The 18,575-nt window shown below is 38.2% G+C and overlaps 1 protein-coding gene across 1 annotated transcript; it reads left to right on the forward strand.

Annotated features, from left to right (window-relative positions):
• The first annotated feature begins 346 nt into the window (after nt 1-346).
• On the forward strand, nt 347-10,542 carry LOC139726226 (cilia- and flagella-associated protein 45-like). The gene is made up of 10 exons (XM_071637292.1): nt 347-367; nt 1,515-1,765; nt 2,367-2,511; nt 3,265-3,435; nt 4,782-4,960; nt 5,518-5,647; nt 7,146-7,376; nt 8,433-8,656; nt 9,278-9,502; nt 10,476-10,542. Exons 1-10 carry the CDS (start codon nt 347-349, stop codon nt 10,540-10,542), a joined length of 1,644 nt encoding a protein of 547 aa, XP_071493393.1.
• Nucleotides 10,543-18,575: the final 8,033 nt, after the last annotated feature.

Consider the following 18,575-nt stretch of genomic DNA (forward strand, 5'->3'; position numbering starts at 1 on the left):
GTATCATCATATCATGGGAATAAAAGAGAATGGATATCACTCTCCTAGCGAACGTCACCCACAGCTTAGCAACGACATGTAAATAGAGCATTGCGTGTGTACAGCTGAATGGTACTCCGTATATCGCGTATTCTATTACATCACGAATCAGCAAGTTTTCTCGAGCTCCTAATCAAACGGAAAAATAACAGTGAACCAGCTACAGTGAAACGATACAGAAAATACGTTCAGTTGAGTTGAGCTCATCGGGGGTGAAATCAAACTACAGTGACATAGAATCTCATTTTGCACCACGAATCTTGAATTCAGCTGAGAAGCCAAGCTTCTACTTCACGTTCAAGTCAAGATGGTAAGTTTTGCTTTACCGGTGAGAGGGGTTTCTAAATTGGAGCTGAAAATGAACGCACGCAATTCAATGACAATGTCTAGACTCTATATCATTGCTCGCTCTAACAAGTTAGACCCTAGTCTAGCCTGACGTTCTGCTAAAAAAATAAAGTATATACTGTGGTGTGTGAGAGTTTGCCTTTCCTAGAGTCAATTGAGAAGCTTTGAAGGCCTTCATTTTTTTCTTTCTGACTCGTTCCCAGGACAGGTTCTAACAGTAACAATCACTACCATCATGACTACCGGTAATCTAATGTCACTACTGTCAGTGTTACTTCTGCATTCCGGTTTCTTCTGTGTAAATTTTCATCACTGTTTTTTTTTTTTTCTGTAGAAAGACTCTAACGTTAGTGTAACTGTAAAATCCCTAACCCAAGGCTCGACACTTACCGGTGGCCCGGTGGGCAAAAGGGCATGGCAAATGCCCAAAAGGGCAAATTTGGTAGCCGCCTCGGGCCACCAAAATTTTTTGAAAAGTAAACTTAGCTAGAGCCATGTCAATAAATTTGTAACCTTCAAAAGGACGTTTCTAAAAGTAAATCTGCCGAGGCCTCTGTCTTTTGTTTTTTGAGAAATAGAAATACATTATGTTCTTCTAGCTTCTTAATTATTTGCATGTAATCTGATGTCATGTTGTTTGGATGTTGCAACCATTGTGCCTGTTAATGAATATTTATACTTAGTCTTCACCATTCAGCAGTTAAATTTGTTTAATTGAATTATAAAGGATGGATGAAGAGGACTGAATATTGTATTTGTAGTTGTCATGCAATGGGAATTTAGTCAAAATTAAAGTGACTTTATATTTTTGAGGCATTGTCTGAGGCTGAGCTGACCAAAACTGAATGTAGGTTCTAAAGCCTAGATAGGGCCTATCCTAGACTCTAACCTGTGCTGCTTTAGTTTAGACAAATGTTACACTTTTGTTTCTCAAATATTTATAGGACCTTCTGCTTGTTGAAAAGTCTGCTTGTCTTTAGAACTTTTTGTACTGTTTTAGTCTCTGAGTGAGCTGAGTGATGGTATGACTATATCCGGTTGGAGTACAGTCCACCATTTGGTGTATTATTGTACATTTACCTACCACTGTAGACATCTACTACACTACCTTTTTTTTCTGTCTACAGCCACACAGCATAATAAGCGAGTCATCTACGAGCTCAGCCTCACGACGGGCCAAGACGAGGCAGTACTACACTGTCAGCAAAACATCTCAAGTGGACGAGTCTCTCTTTGGCACGCCGAACAAGAATGCCAACAACAAACAGACAGCAGCGAGGGAGACGATAGAACCAGCCCCCACCAGGACCAGGTCTGGAGGGAAGAAGGGCAAGGAAGAGGTCCAGGTCATCACAAAAGATCTCATCCGCAAACTCATGTGAGTAGTGTACTCAGTGCTCCTTCTAAGCCCCTTGTGTCAGTAAATACAGCACTGCACATGAATCTCAATGCACTAGAGAATGCTCACTTTGGAAAATGTGAGACCAAGAGATATTGAATTGAAAATAAGCTCCTGTATAGAGGACACATCCTTTGATTACAATGTGCTATGTTTTCACTCAAATATATGCAGTTATCATCAAACTTTTTTACATCATAGAGCATCATCATACGTGAATATATGTCACATGTCACATATCCATTTTTATTTTTCATATTTTTCATTTTGCTGAAAGCCTCTGAACATTTCATACAATTTTCATATTATACCTGTAGGTGTCTATGCTTTGATAAATTTAATTGTGTTTTATCAGATTTGTGGAAGTGAACTGAATTGAGCATTGAGAGTTAGTGAGATGCACCCTAGTGTAATGTTTTAGAATGTTGTAATGAGATTTGTTTTATTTCTCTTAAGTACATTTATGTAAAATTTTCTACTTGGCATGTTTACAGTGTACTTTCTGCCCCCACCCCCCCCCCCTCCCAATCTAAATCAGTAGGGGTTTATACTTCTGTCTTTATCTATTTTCCATGGGCAGAGTTCCAAAGGAAGATCCATCTGGCCAGTCCGTCGTCCTACCCTTTGAGGAGTACAGACGAATCATGAACGCTGCGAGGTTCATGTCACATGAGGACAAAGTGGCTGAACTCAAGAGGAAACAGGAGGAAAAACAAAACCAAATGGTGAGTGTGGGTTAAAAGCAGAGAAGATTGAATGATGGTAGAGATAGACTTGTTTGTTCACTTGCAAATTCCATAAATTATGGATGTTGGTATGACATGCTGAGTGAAGTAGAAAATGATATCCACAAGCCTGTGTATGCAGACGTCTGGATGTAATTTGATCTGGGATTAGATGTGGGCTTAAGTATACAACCTGGCCTAAACCTGTTTTAATGCTTCATATATCTTTCTGACACTATTATGTTGGTGCAAAAGACACTGGTAAAGTTTTTGCAGGTAGAGGCTGAATGTAAAATGTTTGCAGACATAACTAGTTTTCATAAACATTATGGCTTTACAAATGATTATTTGACTGAAGATTACCATAATTCATCCTAAATCATATTTTAAAGTTCCGCTGTATGCCAATAGTTTTCCATATCAAAGCCATGCTAAGATGGGTTGAAAATTGTAAGACTTTAGAATGTGAGCCAAGGGATATTAATATGTTTGAGTGTGAGTGTGTATATGTGTTCTGAATAGATGATTTCACATCAAAGGAAATGTATCATAGTGTATACAGTTGATATTCTTATGGTGTTATCAACCCGTTGAGGACACGTCCCGAGTATACTCGGGCAGATGTCTATGGGAAATGTGTGTTGTAACAAAATTACCCAAAAAATCTCAAATCTCACCCATCCTCAAAAGGTTAATCAATGATTATTTATGAGGCTCACAATTGTTTTATTTTCTCCTCTGTGACCCACCCAGGATGCAGCCAATGAAATCAAACTCCAGATGCAGGCGCTGGACCGGAAGCGACAGAAGAACGAGAAGCTGAGTGAGCTGGAGGAGGAGGCCAAGCAGCAGGGAGAGTACCTCCTGGCCAAGGCTCGGGAGCAGCAGGAAGAACAGGAGGACGAGATCAAGCATCTTAATGAGGTACACACACATCTTGCTCCTTCACACATTCACTCTACCATGTCCCCCCAAAAAAATTACAACGGGACTCTCCGCAATGATATCTTTAAAAATATTGAATCAATCTAAATACAAATTCATGGTATGAAACTATAACCCATTGCCCACATCTTACAGAAAACCCCATTTGATTGGCTTCAGCGGTCAAAGAGAAATGAGCAATTTTGTAGAGGATGTCGGGAATCTCTTCCCTCCAAGTTCTGTTTATTGTATTCACACACAAGGTCATCGAAGTGCTAAACTTGGAAGAATCGGACTCATGACATGCTTTACAACAATCTACATTTCTCTGTGACTGCTTAACCAAATGGAATGGGGTTTTCTGCAAAATAGAGCTAAAGTGTTATATTTAGACAGTTTAATCATAATGGTTGTTATCAATGCGAAAATCTGATTGTAATTTTTGGGGGGACATACTGTACAGTGCACTCCCATTATAACAAACATGGTTATAACAAAATTCTGGTGGCAACAAAGTAGAAATTCATTCCGCAACATTATCCGTTCTGTGTTTTTTTTTTTTATTATTTGTTTGGTTATAACGCAATTTCACTGTAATGAAAGAAAACTACCTGTCCCGAGAACTTCGTTATAATGGGAGTCCACTGTATTACTGACACATGGTCACTCAATTGGACACTTATTCGATTTACATTCATCCAAGTATACACATACTCTGTAACACATGTTCTCAGCAGTGACACACGACCTCACCCAATTACAGACTCACACATTTACACACTTCCTCAATTACACAGTTTATTACACACTCACTCAGTGTCTCAATTACACACTCATTCATACACTTATTTACACACTCAATTAATCACACACACAATTACGCACTCAATTGCACATGTCACTTAATTACAGACACACTTACTAGTATTCAATCACATACTCAGTGACTCACACACTCACTTACACTGTACACTGTTAATAGTCTCATATCTGATACTCACTTACACGCTGATGTACACTTACTCATTTACACATGCAGTCATTCAAGCACATACAGTCAACCTTGCCTAAGTCGACCTCGCACAAGTCAAATAATCACCTTAGCTGGTGTTTTCATCTCCTCTTCTCTTGATATTCTGTTGGTTTTAATCCCTTACAAATTTAATTTTCTGTAAGTCGAAGCTATTTCTTTAGTCCGAAAAGACTCAACTTCAGGCAAGGTTGACTGTACTCATTTACACAGTCACTCACTTTCTACTCACTCACTACATCAACATTTGCACTCAATCAGTTACACTCTCTTACATCTGTCTTAAAATGTGCCCTGTTTTACTTCTTGACCACAGCTGATCCTGAACGCCAAGTGCCACGCCATCCGCGACGCCCAGATCTTGGAGAAACACCAAGTCAAGGATGAGGTGTCGGAGGAGGAGAAGCGACTCGATGCCATGATGGAGATTGAACGACAGAGGGCGCTGCAGCTGCAGGAAGAGATCGACGCCCAGAGGAAGGCCGAGCGTTACGAGTAAGTTTGAGTGGAATATTATTGTGCCGACGTGAATTTTCTGTACCTTCTCTCCATTTGCCAATACAGTGCACTCCCGTTATAACAGACACGGTTATAACGAAATTCCGGTTTACAACAAAATAAAAATTCAGGCCGCAACATGATCCTCTTTTTTTTTTTTCTATTGTTTATTTGTTCATTTATAAAGAAATTTCGCTTTAATGAAGGAAGACTGCTGGTCCCAAAGACTTCATTATAACGAGAGTCCACTGTTCTTCATATGAATAGAATTATGATTTTTTATTTGTTTTCTGCTTTGCATGTCATTAGAGGCTTCTTCACCCTTCCTATGCTCTGAGAATCAATTGTAAAGTACACGTATAACCCCATAGCATTGTGGACATTGTCCAAAATCATGGCACAGAAATTGTTATTTGTAGACAATGCCTTCATCACTTCAGCCCTTTTTTGTGAACATTACATCTTCATATATAGAGGAATAATGATATGATATGATATGATATGATATGATATGATATGATGTATTTCCTGCCTTTTGTGCCATGTTTCAACAGGGGCAAGTCCATGATTCTGAACCAAATCTCACAGAGGGAGGAGGAGCGGTTACTGGAGCAGGAGAAGAAGGACCAAGAGGCACAGCAGATGCTGAAATACCTCGAGAAACTGCAGATGGAAGACCTCAAGGTAAGACAGCTGCAGTAGTATAGATGGGACTAGGTGGGGGAATGGGGAATTGGGACAGACACTTTTATGTGCTCATTCTCTTATCTGTAACCATTGCCTCTTAAATTGAAGTCTGTGTATGGTGGACTCTTTTACATTTCAGGAGAGTTTCAGGATCAAGTTCCAACAAATCTAGTCAATTTCATCTCACCTGTTCCAGAATAATAGCAAGCAAGAAGAGACTATCAGCTGTATTCTGACCCATCACCATACAAACTTATTTTGTTTTAGTGACATCTACACATTGAAGGGCTGAAGTTAAAGATAATAAAAAGTTTTGGTACCTCAAAAGCTTCCCTGAATTTCCTTGTCTTGGTTTGTGTTTCAGGTTAAAGTACGTTGTCTGTGAGAATTACTCGCCCCAAAGTGCTCTCATGTCTTAGTATTCATGCAATAATGGTTTCGTACCAGAGCCAACGCTGTACAGCGTCGATAAATATTGTACGAAACCACTGACTGCGACCAGCAGCGTGCAGCCCATTGTACGCATAGCTAACTGCGACCAGCAGCCCCATACGCATAGCGTAATGGGGCTTCGCATTGTAGCATTCAGGATCATGACAGAATTAGTATCGCGGGTAAATGTCAACTGAAAATACAAAAATTTCTTCGATTTGAAGACTTATCAATTAAGTTGAAGTATTGAAAACAGGCTTCGAATAACGTTTGGTTCTGCCAATAGCCCCTTTCTGTTCGAATTGATGACTGAATGTGACTCGGTCGAGAGGACCTTGGGAGAGCTACTAGTACATACACTGGATACCATGGCCAGCGCATGCGCACACAAACATCTTATCCGTTCATGGATTTGAAATTTGTGTGCATGTGATGTGTTCGCATGCACTGGCTGTAGTATTCAGTGTACTGTATGTAGCTCTCCTAAGGTCCTGTCAACCGAGTCACATTCAGTCATCAATTCGAACAGAAAGGGACTATAGGCAGAACCAAACGTTGCCCGAAGCCTGTTTTCAATACTTCAACTTAATTGGTAAGTCTTCAAATTGAAGAATTTATGGGATTTTAAGTTGACATTTACCCTGCGATACTAAATCTGTCATGATCCTGAATGCTACAATGCGAAGCCCGATTACGCTATGCGTATGGGACTGCTGGTCGCTATGTGTATGGGGCTGCTGGTCGCAGTTAATTGCATGATTACTAAGACATGAGAGCACTTTGGGGCGAGTAAGTCTCACAGTGTTAGTTATATGAAAGGTACTTTAACCTGAAACACAAACTAAGACAAGGAAATTCAAGGACACTTTTGAGGTACCAAAACTTTTTATTATCTTTAAGCATTGATTACTGGGCCAGGTAAGGCATGTGTTATAACTTCCCCATTACAAAAGATTGAATTTGTTGAAAACTTCCTTTTGCACACTTTTTTTTTTTGGTATCTCTTATAACTATTTTGGAATTACTTGATAGACAAGTCACTTACTCTTTCCATCTTGTGTAGGACTTGGAGAAGAAGCGCTTGATCCAGCTGGAGGCCCAGAAGGAGATCTCCCGCGCCAACGTGGAGTCTGAGCAGCTGAAGCAGAAGAAGCAGGAGCAGGAGAAGCTCGCTGACCTCAAGGTCAGCGAGTACATGAAGCAGAAGGCAGAGAGGGAGGCGGCCTTCGAGGCGGAGCAGGAGCGGATCCGCATCGAGAAGGAGAAAGAGATTGCCCGGCTCCGTGCCATGCAGGTGAGGAAGACAAGATTGATGGTTGAGGACAGGCAACTCCCATTTTTAAAGGACAAGGCCACCTTCATAGACATGAAGATTGAGTGAATGCAGCAATATTATTAGAATACATCAGTGAGAGGAAATGTGCACTTTTTTCCAAAAATAAAATTTTGTGAAATTCTTTTATATTTTCCTTGTATTGTTCTAGCGTGTGACATCATACACTGTAGTAGTGTTGTCATCAAGCAGTGACTGTGCAAAAATTCAAATATTCATAACTTTTGAAGCGATTGTCCGATTTTACCCAAACTTTCACTGATGTGTTCTACTAATATTGCTGCATTCACTCGATTAATGTGTATATATGAACGTTGACGTGTCCTTTAATGAAGTCCTCAGGGACGGCAGTTTTCTTGCACTATATCGAAATTTTGTCATAACCAAAGGGAATTTTTCAGCACACATGCTAATGATGATAATTTAGGGACCTGATTTTGTACTTTGTTGTAATGAAATTTATTTATGACTGTGTTCGTTGAAACAGGAGTGCCTTCTATTACAGACGTAGAGATGATGGTGATGTTGGTTATAGAGTCCATTGTTTAGGGTTAATAATCTTAGTGAATGTAGGATGATTGCTGGTGATTATGTCGACACAATGACACAAGATTAACATCTCAAAGATCACAAAGACTGTCATTGTGTGTGTAGATCATCTGTGATCAGGTCCCCATTTCACAAAACTTTTTATCAGTAACAACTGCCACATTTCTATGACAAATTTGCTATCAGTCAATCAGATGCTAGGATTTCAGTAGCTTTTAACAACTGTCATAACTTGTTATTGATAACAAATTTCATGAAACGGGGCCTAGGTCATCTTATGACTGTTTATACAGTGACATCTGCAGCATCTCGAGTGTTATCATGTTCAGTCCAGCATTCTTCCTCTTTAGTTTTTTTGTCCCTTTCTCAAAGCCTGTGTTCCTCACTGGAAGACATTTGTGTTTGAGGTAATTTTTATCTTGAGAGCCAGAATAATGATAAGTGCATTGACCTCCCTCCTCCAATCAGGAAAGGGCCAAGGATTACCAGGCGGAGAAGGATGCCCTGCGGGCGAAGCGCAACCAGGAGCAGCGGGAGCGGGAGTGGAGGCAGAAGGAGAAAGAGGAGGCCATCATCAAGGCCGAGACGGAGCAGATGCTCAAGGAGGCCCGGGAGGTCCAGGTCCAGAACAAGGAACACTTCCTGGCGGTCCAGGCCCAGCGAGAGAGGGCCGAGTTTGAGCGCGTCCTCAGGTGAGTCTGCTGTGATAGGATTGTTGTTGTAGACTGAAAAGTGGTAACAACTTTGGCAAATGGGATATAGGTGTGTCAATGGACTGTCTCATAGCGGGGTCTGAATTTTATAAACTAGAGCTCTTGTCTCTGATTGTAAGGATAGAACATAGTCTCAGTAGTGCTGGATGAGAAGACTACTACAGTGTAAGATGTCAAATGTATAGAATGATATAAAGAAAATATAAAGAGAATTCCACAAAATTTCATATTTAGAAAAAAAGGTGCACATTCCCTTGACTTGCTACTGACATATATTAAGGGTAATATTATTCCCCTGCCTCCTGAAAGAGGCAGGTTTTGTGTTCTTTTATTATGTGAGAAAGGTGAAAATATGATGAATTTTCTTTATATTTTCTTTATATTGTTGTAAACATGTTACATCACAAGCAAGAGCAGTCTTCTCATCCAGCAGTGACAGAGCAGACACTTTAAAAATTCATAACTTTTGAATGGTTTGTCCAATTCCTCCAACTCTCACTGATGTGTTCTACTGATATTGCTGCATTCTCTCAGCAACCCTCATACATATCGAGGTGGACTTTTCCTTTAAATCTTCCCCTTTTTTTTCTTCACCACCAGAGCCCAGCAGGAAGCTATGGAGAGGGACCGTATGGAGGATCAGGAGAAGAAGTATCAGAGGCACTCGCACGCCGACGACGTGCGCAAGCAGATCCGCGAGAAGGAGCAGCTGCGTGTCTCAGACCGGAACGCGTTCTTCGAGGAAGGCGTGAAGATCAACGAGGAGGCGAGGGAGAGGCGGGCAAAGCTAGACGCCATCAAGAAGAGGAAACTCAACGAATTAAGGTATGCTTTTTTCGCCCCTTGCTCTAGCTTTCTTTCTTCCTTAAAGGGACTGTACAGTACTGGTTAACGCGAGGATTCTTAAGTGAGATAATGAGAAACATCTTAAGAAATATGAAAGAGCATGTAATTTTAAGAAGGATGCAATGTTTATTTGATGAAAATTGGTTTTCAAATGTCTGAGATAACCTAAAATGTGATAATAAAAGGCGATAGGCTACGCCTTTTATTAGGATCTCTTTGTTTCACCTTGTTTTTGGATATTTCAGCCATTTCAAAACCGATTTTCATCAAATAAACTTTTGATTCCCCTTAGAATTGCATGCTCTTTAACTTCTCATAGAGTGGTTTCTAAATATCGTGCAAAACATTAAAAGCTAAATCCTCACCTCAGCCAGAACTGTACAGTCCCTTTAACCTACCCACTTTTCATTTTGACTTTTGTTTTTTTCTAACAACTGTTTACGTATTGTTAAATGGGTCTTTGTAGTAAGTTTTATAGGTATCTTGGGAAATTACAAAAAACACACAACATCATCACACACACACACACACACACACACACACACACACACACACAATATTTCTCTTTCACTTATAGATTTTGTTCTCTTCTTATTTGTATAAGCTTGTGTTATTACAGAAAGAATATATAATGGTTTGGTCCAAAAATTCTACCCGGTACTCGGTACCCGGTTTACATTGATGCAACTTGTCATTGTTTATAGACATATATGAATTTGTCCATGGCGTATGTTCCTGTTATAAATTGTAATCATAGACAAATGAGATTTCAAAATCTTGTTAGGACAGATTGATTTATTGATTAAACAAACTTTTGGCTATTATTTTCTTTTCTTTTTTGATAGAGGAGACAATTTCCACTAATAGGCTTTACAATAACTGTGAAGTTCTTGTGTGATCAAAAGCAGTAAATCCTAATAATCTTGCTTCCTTCTTTTTTTGTCATACACAGAGATGCTGGTGTGCCAGACAAATACTGTGCAGAAGTTGAGAGGAAAACCATGGCAGATAAACAGTGATGGACTCATGAGAATCCCCTATTCAACACAATGGAACTGTCTAATTTCCACAATCTCCAATGCCCCGAGAATATTCCACGATGTCTATGTAGGTGACTTAGATTGTTGGGAGCGAGGTATGTCTCTAGTTAGCATCAACTTCAAAACATCATGCCTACTGCATTCTCACCTGGCTGCATGAAGCGTGCACAGTGCAGTTTACATTGCAGATATGGACTTGACATGACCAGCAGCTTTAAGTCTGAGCAGAGAGTGTACAGCGTGTTAACTTCACGGAGACGATTGTAAGCTAGTCTTAATCTTCCAGAAAGAGCAAAAAACTGTGCACTGTGTATGGTTGATGTCTGAATGGACAAGTCCAGTAAACACTTATTCTAGACAGTGTGCAGCAACTTTCAGCATCTTTCCTGCCACAGCGATTTCATTTGGAACTTATTTATTGCGTAATGTATTCTCCAAATTTCACACTACGACACATTACACAAGTTGTGTGTCTACACAAGTAGCATTAATATCTTTTACGGATACATCATAGAGCAACATGATAATTCATGTACATAACACACAATACTTTGGCAAACTACATGGTTGTTTACCCCATTGTCCATGCCATTGTGGATTTTTTTATGTGTGAAAAATATGAATATATAAATATATAGATCTGCAAATATTTGCAGAATTTGTCAAGTTGTCAAAACTCATGTTTTGTAAATATGTTTTTTTGTCAGTGCATATATATGCAAAGATTGACATTCTATATTTAACAGGCAAATCCTTTTACATTGACCAAAGATAATATCTTACACTCCAGTCATGATTTCCATTTTTTTATAGGCATATAAACAAGAGACCAAATCACTGTTAATTTGAAAGCTTTTCATAGAGCGAAATGCTAAGTGGTGGGCCCAATTAATTTACTGTAAAGGGATTTGCCTGTATCAAGCATGTTGGTATACATGCTGTAGTTATGGGACATTGTTCTTGGAGCACCAAGTGTATGATATACCAATGGTACTGGTACATGTTTATACGTTTGTAAATATGTTTCATTCAGTATATTGAATAAATTCAGCTTTTAAGTATTGAAATGAAAAATATATATATTCTTTTGTTGTACACGCAGTATTGATTATGTGTCTCTCAATGACGTACTCTACCCACATTGCCTCCCTGTTTTCATGCATCTAGCCTCCCTGTCAGGTCCCCCTCCCCCCCCCCCCCCCCATACTTTCTTCCCTTCATCTGTATTCTTTTCAGTTGTTCTCACACTGTATGGTGGTAGTTTTGCATAGAGAGATTTTCACAAATTGTTGTTGATCAGGCATTTTGACAAGGGCAAGTGATCAATTTTGCACGTTGTGGTCTTTCATATTATTACAACAGCAACAACAACAAAAACATTGTATAACTTGACCATTCAGATGGAAGTGTGGCTCCCTCTCTCTCTCTCTTTCCCTCCCCTTTCTACCTCTCACCATTGAAGACAAAACAATTACAAAGCATACTACGATCTATACTTCCCACAGTTTCATTTTGTTACAAATTTATGTACTGAAAAATACTTTAATACATAAAAGATTTATATAAAGCATACAATACATTGTCATAACAATGGCAAATTAATGAATGTTAATTGAAGAGTACAATTTCCAGATGTGTACTATTCAGGGATCATAATAGTTGATAACTTATAGTAGAAACAAACTGAGTATTACAGGCCCAATGTAACAACACCTCAATTTTCAGTACAATTCTGTAGCTAAAGGTTGCAGAGTAAAACCTCACTGAGATCTGCGACCCATTTCATAAAATGTTGATATGATAACAACTCTTGCTGGAATGTCAATTGTCATGGTAACAACAAGAATCCAGCTACCCAATTGGCTGTTGCTATTGGAAGTTGCCATTCTAGCAAGAGTTGCTATTCGAACATACATGTATTTTATGAAACGGGGCCCAGGTATTTATTGCCTCCTGTCGGAGTTCGTTTACTTCATGGCTGACATGATACATTCATTTCTGAGTAATTGTAGTAAACAAGGATTGTCGGTTCATGATTGACATTCACCATACATGTAGGGTGAAGGTGGGCTGACTTCTGACGAAAGGCAAAGTATTTAGTTCATGGAAAAACAAATGTCAGATAGGGAAATGAAGTGAAAACTAGTCTGCGCGTATTTGCTTTGTTGTTAGAAATTCCACTTTTCATCAGCAATGTTCAGTATTTCACAAAAGAAACATCCAATTGGAAAATACTTTTAAAAAATCTTACTCCTTGGTTAAATGTACATGTATATCCAATCACTTTTCATATACACGTGAGATAACAGGGTTAAGAGAACTAATTTGCAAAACTTGTGGATTTCTAAAATGTATACCAGGTACATAAACATCGTACAAAACAACATTCAACTGCATATCACGAATGTATAACAATTCATTGTCCTACTAGTGTAAAAGCTGATGAATGAGAATTAAACTTTCCCATGAAAGTATGCGGAAGACAGCCAAAGAAGTTGGAGGAGGAAAAAAGAAAATTCTAGGAGTACCATCTTGCTTCTAAAATAAATGTGAGGATATACTTCATGTTAAGGTATCACACACTTCCTTTTCCTCTCTTTTAAAAATCAAAATCAGCCCACAAAATTTGGTGAGCAAAGGTGTGGGTTTGAGCTCAAAGAGGCCAGTAGGTTAACTTAACACTCATTGACAAACAAAAATTAGCATAGTAATGAATGTTACATTTCATCAGATTTAGACATATGTCTTGACATCTATACAAACATTAAAATACATATATTGAGCTACAAAAGCAAATAATTCTGACAGAGATGAAAACCATGCATGTTTCCATCTAATTACAGTTTGGTTGTTTGTTTGTTTTTTAGTATCAAGGAGGTACAATGTATTTCAGTATTAAGTGTTTATGTCTATGTCATACTCAGATCAAAGACACAGGACTCAACTACAGACCAGCACTGCAGAAGGACAGTCTTGCATTACAAGACCAGTCACTCTACAAGCCTAAGTTCGTCGCCAAGCATCGATTCAACGAGTTTGGTATATTGCATTTGTAGTGTTTCTAAAGATGTATGATTTGTCTGGCCATGTTCCCAGCCAATTCAGCACACAAATACACTGAAGGTCAATGCTTAAAGACATTATTTACCATTTGCATATGAAACAAAAACCCAGCGGTACTGCTTCAAAATAGTCCTTAAATGTGAGTTAGGGATAGAAACAACCAATGTAAAAATCTATATCATTATAATCAATGTTAAGTATTGTTCAGTGTACAAAATGTGAACAATAGTTATAATAAAATTGTTTCTAGACTAAATTGTCTACAGTTATGGTTAAGTGAGAAAAGTAGTGATATCTCCTTATATTTTAGGCTTTATTGCAAAATTTTTATGTGGTAGGATGTTTTGTGGGTAGTGATATCTCCTTATATCTTAGGTTTTATTGCAAAGTTTTTTATGTGGTAGGATGTTTTGTGGTACAACTGACCAACACATATGCATTAAATGTGATAACTTCAACATTTTTTAAATCACTGCTCCCAATGGTAAACAATCTATACCTTTAAAACACTACAGCCACATGCTTTTTCACATCAAACCATTATGTACTGCAAAATTCTAGATCCCTAATAGAATCCAGGTTACAAAGAACTTTGGTGCCACACTGGACAGGCCTCAGGTTAGATTTCCTGTTGTATGAAGAACCCTATTTTGAAGACATGCATAGCTGTTGAACAGTCAGTATAAAGACAGTCTATCCATACACATGCAAATTCCACACATTCTTTAACGTAAAACTGCAGACATCAGCATACAAATATCTCGTCTCCTACAGCTACATCAATCAGTAATACTCGTTATTTTGTGGTGAAATGTCACTTACCATTCAGAAATACTGAATTGACATAAATATGTGCATTATATTAAGTAACCAAACAAATAACTGCACAGAAGCATATCACATAAAGAGACAGATAACAAGCACACAGTGGACTCCTGCTATTTTCAACAAACTCCCCATGGCCAATGAAATAACTCTTGTCATATTTACATGTTGCTATATCAAGGTTTAAAAAACAATAAAGTTAACAAGATACTTACTTTGGGGGCAGCAAAATTTGCTTTGTTGTAATGAGGGTTTGCTATATCAGTGTTTCTTTATAACCTGATCCCACTGTGGCAGACAAGTTTCAGGCAACCGATGCATAGTTTCAAAACTACAGAACATTCCACATACCAGAAAATAAGTAACACAGAAACACATATTTTGCCGCTTGTGCGGTGAAAAGAAGAAAAAATAAAATATGTTTATGCCAGATCAGCAGCACGTATTGGCACCCTTTGAAATGGCAAGAACAAACTTAATAACATATCATCTCTTTCAAGGTTGGACAATGTGATATGATACACTCTACATTTTCTGCAAGTATAGTATTTTGCAAACTAGGATAGGTACTACAATCTTATGAGTGGTTCATTCATGAACAGCAACAGTTCATGCAAATTCAAGCTCAAGACATGTTTGCTGGTGCCTTGTCAGCCATTCGATGAGCGAACGAGAACACACAAGTGTAATGCGACGAGAAAGCAGCACATTACAACATGAAATAAAGAGAGGTACAGTTTGTACACTAAAACAAGACCTTTTTTTACGGATTCAGTTCAACAAGTTTGTAGCTAAAAAGCCTACAGAAAGCACAACAAAACAGCACATAACAAGGAAATGTTACAGACTACTTTTAAAACCATTTGCATGAACATAATAAACAGCACCATAGAGCACACAGTCATCATTATCAGTTGCACAGAATTTTTCAGTGACCCTGTATGACGGGTACATCATGTACTTAACTTCCTTAAAGGAAAAAAAAAAGTCTTTCCTTTAATTACAATGTTAAAAAGCACATGATTCAAAATATTCTTTCCACTGTAAATAAAATGCTACACCAGTATGACATAATGTGTTCATTTCTTAAATAACAACAACAGCAAAAAGATCAGGGGACTTTGACTCATTAAGTTGTGTGCGTGTATGTGTGTGTGTGTTTTCATGTCATCTGAATATACAATCGTGTACACTTACCCTACTGATAGGTGCAGTAATACAGAGCCTTTGGTACATTTTATAGTGGCCAAGCAAAGGGCACGCTAAACAATAACCCATATGCCATGGAAATTCATACAAGTCTTGCAAATTAATGTTACAATGTGTCAAAGACATTTACTAGACAAGACAGCATCCTTGACTATTCTGCAATAGGGCAACATTATCTATCTAACACAAATTTTCCAAAATCCACGGCCTCTCTTCATGGAATGTGCCACCAGGCCGACAATGAAATATTACTGTAAAAGTGGAAATTTTCGCGGTGTTGAAATTTTCGCGCATTTTGCGCAACCAGAAACTACATGTAGCACGAAAATAAAAGCATGCAAATATTTTTGCTTGTCATAATGTGTTCCTGCGCGTGATGTCTTGATTCCGTGGAATTAAAAACATGCGAAACTCTTCTTACCCTGCCAAGTGCGAAAAATTAGTCGCGCCAAAATATCCACTTTTACAGTAATGCCTCAGGATGTGCATTGCATAGTTTGTATGCAATGTAATAGGGATGCCAAATCTGTCAAAAAGAAAACAGAGTTAAAACTCTTAAACTCTGTTAAAGGTTAAACTCTTTCGGTCAGAGAGTAGTAAATACTTGGAATAGCCTTTGTGCAGCTGTTGCGGCAACATCAGTTAAAGGAGACCTCCGGATAATTTTTAGATTTTTATATTTGAACAACTATAAATCAGTTATACTGATGACAGCGTTTCAGAATTTGTGATAATTGGGATGAATAATAAGAATATTTTCAAAATTTAGAGCAAATTGCAATGAGCAAGGATGATGACATGGCAGAGTCACCATAAGTAAGAATGCATGAGTTGGGGCTCAAGGAAGCAGAACAAAAGAAGAAGGCATGCATAGATTATACACAGGTGAACTCACAAGCAAGCGGTATTGTAATGAAATCACACTGCTACATTTCTGAAATATGTGAACTTCCTTTGTCATCATCCTTGTTCAGTGTAATTTGTTTAAAATTTTTCAAAGTATTGTTTCTCTGCTCAAGAACCACAATAAATTCCACAAACCTATACATGGAGTTGTTGATTTATGTACTACATGATGTGAAATTATGAAAATCGTCTGGAATGTCCCTTTAACAGCTTCAAGTCTAAGCTCAATGATCACTGGAAGCAGAAACATAACAAATTTAATCCAGATTGCATAAACTGACCATCCCGTGGATACATTACATGGAACTCCTCAGGCTCAGGATTGAATTCTTTGAATGGTCCACCACAAGTCTTGAACGTACTGGGCGTCATTGTAGGTAATTCAGAGGTAATAACAGCATTGTAATAATACGAGGGCTGAAAAGGCATATTTTTGGTGGGAAAAGCAGTATTTCAACATTTCCTGCAACAGCATTATGTAGCTATTCAATTTGAGAAAAACAGTATTTTCCATGAAACCTGCAGTGTTTTTGGCAATAAACAGTACAAAATACTGCTAAAGAGTAACAACTGGCATCTCAACAATCATGACTGGAGGGATCTTGATCTTACGGCATAGACCACCTGAAAATGTTGCATGAACACAGTAATCATGGTATGATCTAAAATGGCTACAAAGAAATTAGTAACACACCAGACATGGATCATACAGTAGGCCTACTGTAAAACACAATATTTTCGCGGCATAAAATTTTTGCGAATTGAAGCCGACGGCCTTTTTCGTGGCATGAAATTTTCGCGAGTTGCCTCTAACATTCAATGCATATACATGTAGTGGAGACAAGAACTTTCGCCAGCATTTTAATTTTGCGAATCTTGGCTCTCGCAAAATTCGTGAAATTAAAATGCACGCGAAAATTCGTTTTACAGTTTGTGCAGAAGAGCAGCATGCTACTAGGTAGTACCTCTCCCCAAAGATATCACAGATTTAAAAAGAAAAAAAAATGTGATAATAATAATGACAATATAATAATAATGATAAAAGGCTCACTATAGATTGAGACATCAGTCCAATAACTAAACATGCGTTGCAACTTACAAGAAACAGTCAAAATTCAAATTGTACTAGAAAATTTGTTTTCCATTCTTATACTGTAGTAGCTGGATGAAGCTTCTTGCATTCTACCCATTGAACAGCCAGAATATAAAGCCAATGGAGTACTGTATAGCAGGGATAGACTATTTGATATCAATTGATATTCTATCTGTATGTCCTTTATCACGAGCACTGAGAGAAATAACTATAAAGCTAGAATGCTCACATGCACGAAACTTTCATTAATTTCACACGGAGCCAAAATTCATGAAAGTGAAATGCACGCAGAAGTTTTTGTCTACACAATGCATTGACTGTTGATAAAAAGGTTGTCGGTTCCAAATTGTGAAAGTTTCATGCCTCAGATGTTTTTTTGTTTTACAGGATGACCAACAAAAAAAAAACAAAAAAAATTAAAAAGGGCAACTTTAAAAAAAAGAAAACATACAGAGAGTACTGGCTTTTCACGTCCACAATTGGATCTCTTCAAAGGACTGAAAATCCTAGATATTCTAAGCTACTGATGACAAATATTATATTAATGGACATTTTTTTAAAGAAATCCACAGGGTTACACTGAGGGCAACCACCATCCTTCCTGTACACTCTAAAAAAATGTCAACTCATGATGTCAATTACCATGAGCCAATAAACTTCAAAGAATAATGATTGTTCAGATGAGGGCACCTCATGTTTGTCCATCAATACTTTTAAAACATTACGTAATTACTGTATGTCATGCGAGGACTAATGTCAAAGAAATTAGAGAGTGTACAATGTAGATGAGGGCAACCATAATACTTCTTTTACACCCGAGACCAACTCCTGGTATAATGGACAATACATTATACACCAGCGCATGCTCGCTGGTACGAATCGGTCAGTATTCTGGTCACTCCGACTGCCTTCTCAG

This window comes from Diadema antillarum, unplaced genomic scaffold (genome assembly GCF_040938485.1).
Source record: "Diadema antillarum isolate AM-2024a unplaced genomic scaffold, OU_Dant_1.0 seq00000081_RagTag, whole genome shotgun sequence".
Lineage (NCBI taxonomy): Eukaryota > Metazoa > Echinodermata > Echinoidea > Diadematoida > Diadematidae > Diadema > Diadema antillarum.

What these genes read in the sequence shown, in the direction of transcription:
- LOC139726226 (XM_071637292.1), top strand. Translation starts at nt 347, where the DNA reads ATGGTAAGTTTTGCTTTACCG. An exon ending in TGGTAAGTTTTGCTTTACCG is followed by an intron (nt 368 to 1,514) that starts GTGAGAGGGGTT and finishes TTCTGTCTACAG; the next exon opens with CCACACAGCATAATAAGCGA. An exon ending in GAGTTTGAGCGCGTCCTCAG is followed by an intron (nt 8,657 to 9,277) that starts GTGAGTCTGCTG and finishes CTTCACCACCAG; the next exon opens with AGCCCAGCAGGAAGCTATGG.